Source organism: Atta cephalotes (assembly GCF_000143395.1).
Source record: "Atta cephalotes unplaced genomic scaffold scaffold00012, whole genome shotgun sequence".
NCBI lineage: Eukaryota > Metazoa > Arthropoda > Insecta > Hymenoptera > Formicidae > Atta > Atta cephalotes.
In genome coordinates this window covers 2930941-2936026 of record NW_012130076.1, presented here as the reverse complement: position 1 = coordinate 2936026, position 5086 = coordinate 2930941, and the positions used below count along the sequence as shown (strand labels likewise).

At 36.9% G+C, this 5086-nt stretch overlaps 1 protein-coding gene across 1 annotated transcript in view; it reads right to left on the bottom strand.

Annotated features, from left to right (window-relative positions):
• LOC105617196 (neurobeachin) overlaps positions 1–5086 on the bottom strand; it is a 222104-nt gene that overhangs the window by 95020 nt on the left and 121998 nt on the right. The window contains exons 14-24 of the mRNA XM_012198761.1: positions 4734–4956; positions 4504–4646; positions 4234–4424; positions 4029–4137; positions 3871–3952; positions 3478–3794; positions 3204–3422; positions 1223–2873; positions 984–1149; positions 752–905; positions 477–656 (exon numbers count right to left, since the gene is read on the bottom strand). Coding sequence (XP_012054151.1) covers positions 477–656; positions 752–905; positions 984–1149; positions 1223–2873; positions 3204–3422; positions 3478–3794; positions 3871–3952; positions 4029–4137; positions 4234–4424; positions 4504–4646; positions 4734–4956 — 3435 coding nt within the window. The remainder of the gene's footprint in view (positions 1–476; positions 657–751; positions 906–983; positions 1150–1222; positions 2874–3203; positions 3423–3477; positions 3795–3870; positions 3953–4028; positions 4138–4233; positions 4425–4503; positions 4647–4733; positions 4957–5086) is intronic.

The following is a 5086-nucleotide window of genomic DNA, read 5'->3' as shown; positions in this document are numbered from 1 at the left end:
TATATATATATATATATATATATATATATATACATATTTTCGCTAAAATAAACATAAATAAAGCTACAATTACTATTGCAATTGCACTTTTTCATTCGTGGATCACTAAACCATATCATTCGTCGATTATTAAATCGCAATTTAAATATTTCTATATGAGAATTCTCTTCAAAGTTAATTGCACATGTAACATTGTGTAAAGCAAAACTTAAAAAAATACTTGATATCAACATAAACTTTTACAAGTTTCTTTCTATATTGAATTTGGTATATTGTAAGTTCTATACTCCGTCAAGTACATACAAACACACATTGTGCACTAATATTTAATATATTTTCCTAAATTGACAAATGATTTGTTAAAATTAGTTAGCGTATAAATTGTATAATAATACAAAAATAACTATATCTAACTATTCTAACGAGGTTTATTTCATTCTGTATCCATAAAATACCTTATGTACGATAATACAAACCAGTCGTAAACATTGTCGCAATATGCCACCACTCGACATGTTTTTCTCAGCTTCCAATTCTCCAAAATTTAACGAACTGGCGAATATAAGTACGTCGGCCATGTTGACTAGTCTTTGCAAAAAAGAAACTGCCACTTCGATTGGCATCCCCTGAGTTGGCTCAATTACATCCAGTTCATTCTAAAATGCAATAAAACGTTGATTAAAGATTAAGAAAAAATATCATATCTTCTTTTTTAATCAAGTATACTAGAATTACAGAATAGTTTACGTACATTTGGCGAAGTGGCTGATGCTAATAAGGGTAGCAAACCGCCGCAAGCTATTATAAGGTTGTCGGCTAACTGCGAAATTAGATGAACAGTATTCACCACGAAAATCGCGTTCTCACTGCTGTTTACAAAATCCAATACTGACTTCGTTGAGTGACTGTAATACAAAACTTATCGTAGAATATTTCGACACAATTGATCGTTACATACATGTATGCAGCATTGTATATCCTACCTTCTCCATACTTGAATGTCTGTTTCCAAAGAGAATAGCACGTCCGACAGTAGTCGTTGGTGTATGTATGACCATTTAAATTCCGGTATTCTGAAGGGAGGTCGTGTCGGGCCTGGACTAAACATTGGCCGTGTTGAGGGATTTCCTTGCTTTGATCTTTTGGCTTCTGCGAGAAAAAGAATATGTAAAAATATAGACACACTTTTATTAACAGCGCACGGATTAATTTTTTAACTCACCGAAATGATTAGGATCCACCTGCGTGGACGTAGAGGCACTCCTTGGTCGTTTTTGGGGTGACGATGTCTTTCGTAAGGGTACAGGCAAGGAGGGTGGCTCGTGACCGTTATCGTCCGCGATCGTTTCCGAAGTGACGATCGGCAGGCTGGATCTGCGGTGGGTATCTACGTGATCTGGAGTTAAGTCATTCAATAACGCATTGTCCCTGGCAACCACATTAGAACTAACGATTTGAGGCACACCGTCGGATAAACTTTTAGTTGCATCACAGACCGTAGATATTGTTGGGATTTGCTGCTTAGGATTTGGCACTTGCGTCATATTATCTACAGAACTTTGAACGTCGCTATTACTACAAACACTATCTGTAACTTCTACCTCGTCAGTCGTCACCGGAACGTCTGACTTATTATCACTTACGCTAGTAGAAATAGTGGACGGCTCCCTTGAGTGTTTCTCGTTTACCTTCGCGTCTTCGTTATCATTAATAACAGCACTTTTGTCCTCCGTTAAAGAATCCACAGCGCATTCATCACTACTTAACGCACTATTCACTATTACGGGCTCCACCTTCTCGCTTCCTAGATCTATCGCCTTCTCCGCGCAAGCCTCACCGCTTTCTACTATGCTAGTTGAGCAATTAGGATTTTTTACAGTTTCCCCTGCGTCGTTCTCACCAGTCTCAGTGTCCCTGTCTTCGGAAATGTCCTTCTTCTCGACAATCTCATCGTCGTTTTTCTCACCTTCGGACATTCTGCTTTTTATCTCGCTCGAGATTTCTTGATTCTCAGTTGGCGTCAAGTACGCCTCTGATGTATCGCTATCAATTATCTCGCGGTCGTTCTCCAATTGGAGTTTCTCGATAACTTTAACCGTTAGCGGTTCTCGTGTTTCGTCAGAAGGGACAATTGGCACGATATCTTCTTCAGTGTCGACTTTTAAAGCAACAGAGTCAGCCGCATTTTCAATTACTGTTGCAATTTTGTCAGAATCTTCAGTATTGGTAGGCGTATTACTATCGTCAGTCCTAACATTATTCTCCTCGACAGACTTGGCAATTTCCTCCTTCACTTCCTTGTCCTCAACCGGTGGATTATCAACTTTGTCCACTGTTGCGGAAACCATGTCGGGAATATTTGTATCTGTCACAGTTTCCTTCGAGTTTTTCAATTCGACAGCTGTCACTTCCGTGGTTTCCTTAATCTGTTCGGTTGAAGAGGATTCGGTAACAGCAATAGATTGTTTCTCAAGAATTGTGTCTTGTTCCTTTTTCAAAGTGTCTTGAACTATCATCGAGTCGGGACTGGAACTCTCGATTTTGTGCACCTCGCTGTAGAAGTCGCTGGAGCTCTCAATCGATATCACTTCGCTGGTTTCTTGTGTAGTTGGCAACGAGACGGCTTCGCTGTTTGCTTCTTCAAGGATCGTCGGTGTCTCCGTGTGAGTCTCACGCGCGGTAGTTGGTGTTTCTGGTTTATCGCTCAATCGCGAGTCCAATGACACCACCTCACACGATTGCAGTGTGTCCAAGGTTTCACTGCGCGATTTCACGATAGCCGGACTACCGTCGCTTTCGGTATTATCTATTGAATTAAGATCGCAGCTGCAGGATTCTTCCAATCGATCATTTGCCTCGGATGAATCAAATTCCTGCATTACAATACAAGATATTATTGAGAACAATAAATAAATGATTAAATTTGTTGAATGCATCATCTTAAATTGGCAAAAGATATTGAATACACACAGTCATATACAATATAAAGAAAATTATAAAGGGCATAAAATGAAGGAAATATAATTGGGCACAAAATGTCATACTATTTAATTATCCAATTTTTAAACTTTAATTAATTTTGTAATAGTATTTTATTAAATATAAATATATAATATAAATATAAATATAAATATAAACAAAATTGTGTATGACATTATATATGCCTCTGTGTAAGCATTAAATTTTATTAATTTTTAAATTACTTTATAATTTCTTTCCATATGTTGTATCTCGTGATTTTGATTTCCCCACACTGCTGGTCTATTGTATCCGTTGCTACCGGAATGCTGTTGATCCCATCCGGAAATTGTGCTGATCGGTCTCTGCTGTCTTAGCTCAGGATCCGTAATGTTATCGGATCTCTGTCGCTCGTAATGCTCATACATTTGGGCAAACTGAAGCTTGAATTCCTCATACGATACCTGTATATATCAAAAGTATTAGAATCCTTTCCTAAGCGATACCTCGCGAACTCACCTTAGAGTGTACGATAGCCAACGTATCAACCCAAACACGCCAGCCACCGTATTCATGCTTGATAGCGTGATGAAGAAGCATGCGAAATAAGGAATACACCATATCTGATATCTTCTGTTCCTCGGTGTTTTTGGGATGGATGTAAGCCATAGCAATAAGCCACTCCTGCCATACAGACATTTGCAAAACTGTTCGCCGATTCTCCCGATTGTTATTACAGAGCAACGTCATGTCTGACAGAAATAGTTTCTTTACTTCTAGCAGTTGCTCCGTTTGCTTTGATTGTCGAATTAATGTCGCCACTACCTTTAGGATCACTGAAAAAGATATTAGCAGATTAATATACAAGAAATATAATTTGGTTTATTTATCTGCTACAGATTTTCAGCTTACTCGGATTTTCTAAACGGTAGTGAGATTCAGGTTCAGGATGTCTGGCATATAATATTTGTTGACTGATATGCTCAGTCATAATCTAGAATTAAAAATTTTAAATAAAAATTTAATTTATTTAATAAACAAATATTATTTTAAAGATAAAATATAGGTACCTCGTATAAAACATTGTATGTCGGCAATGAGAGTGTTTCCTCGTTCAATAAGAGCCTTTCAGCCAATAACGTGTACAGATTATGCGGGCTCATGACATCGTATTTTCGTCTGTGTGTATTAAATAATATTATTATATTAGTATTTTTTCTAAAAATTTTAATTTTTTAATATTTTAATATATAAATTATCTGTATGAAGAATTACTTATGTGTACTGCGGCTGAGGAAGAATCCTAGCAGTTTTAACGCTTGTAAACGTATCAACTGGCTTTCAGCTGCCAAAAGCTTGAAAATCGTTCGTACTCCTTGTTTCGCATCGAATGCGGGTACCATCGATGACGGATGTTCCGACATCAAAGATATCAGCATTTGTAAAACATCATGTAAATTTTCATCCTAAAAATGGTTTGAAAATTAAAAAAAATATTTTTAATAAATAATTACTTTACATGATTACGTTATTATTTAAGATTACCTCGTGCATTGTTGTCAAATAATTAAGTATGCTCTGTAATTCGTCGTCTTTTACACCATTACCAATCATTATCAATTGTTTTAAAAATAATAAAATATATGAACGAATTGTAAGAATGTCTTTCTGTTGCGGTCGCGGACCATCTATCACAAAAATAAATTAACGTGTAAGATCTTACATTTTAAAAGTTCAGGATGAATTTGCATTGCAACTGATTAAGTATAACATACCGAGTCCTTTCGGTGTTATTCCACTTTTGGCGCGAGGATTAGCTACCCAATAATAGTATTTGAGTGTGTGCACGGTTTGCAAAACCGTCGATACGCGTCTCACATTGGAATAAATTTGCGTGTCGCTAAGAAATTCTGTAGCCAGGTACGAGTAAAGCCGTGTTTGTACTGGCGCTGGTGTATATATCCATAGAGCGGGATTAAAAAGAACGTGATCCAGTAGCTGCCATGTTAGGAATGAAAAATAAAACAACTACATCACCATGGATCTGCCTGTTCTTCGGACACACCAATCTAGCCGACTTTTATGTTTTTCTGAGCCATATATATATATATATATATATATATATATG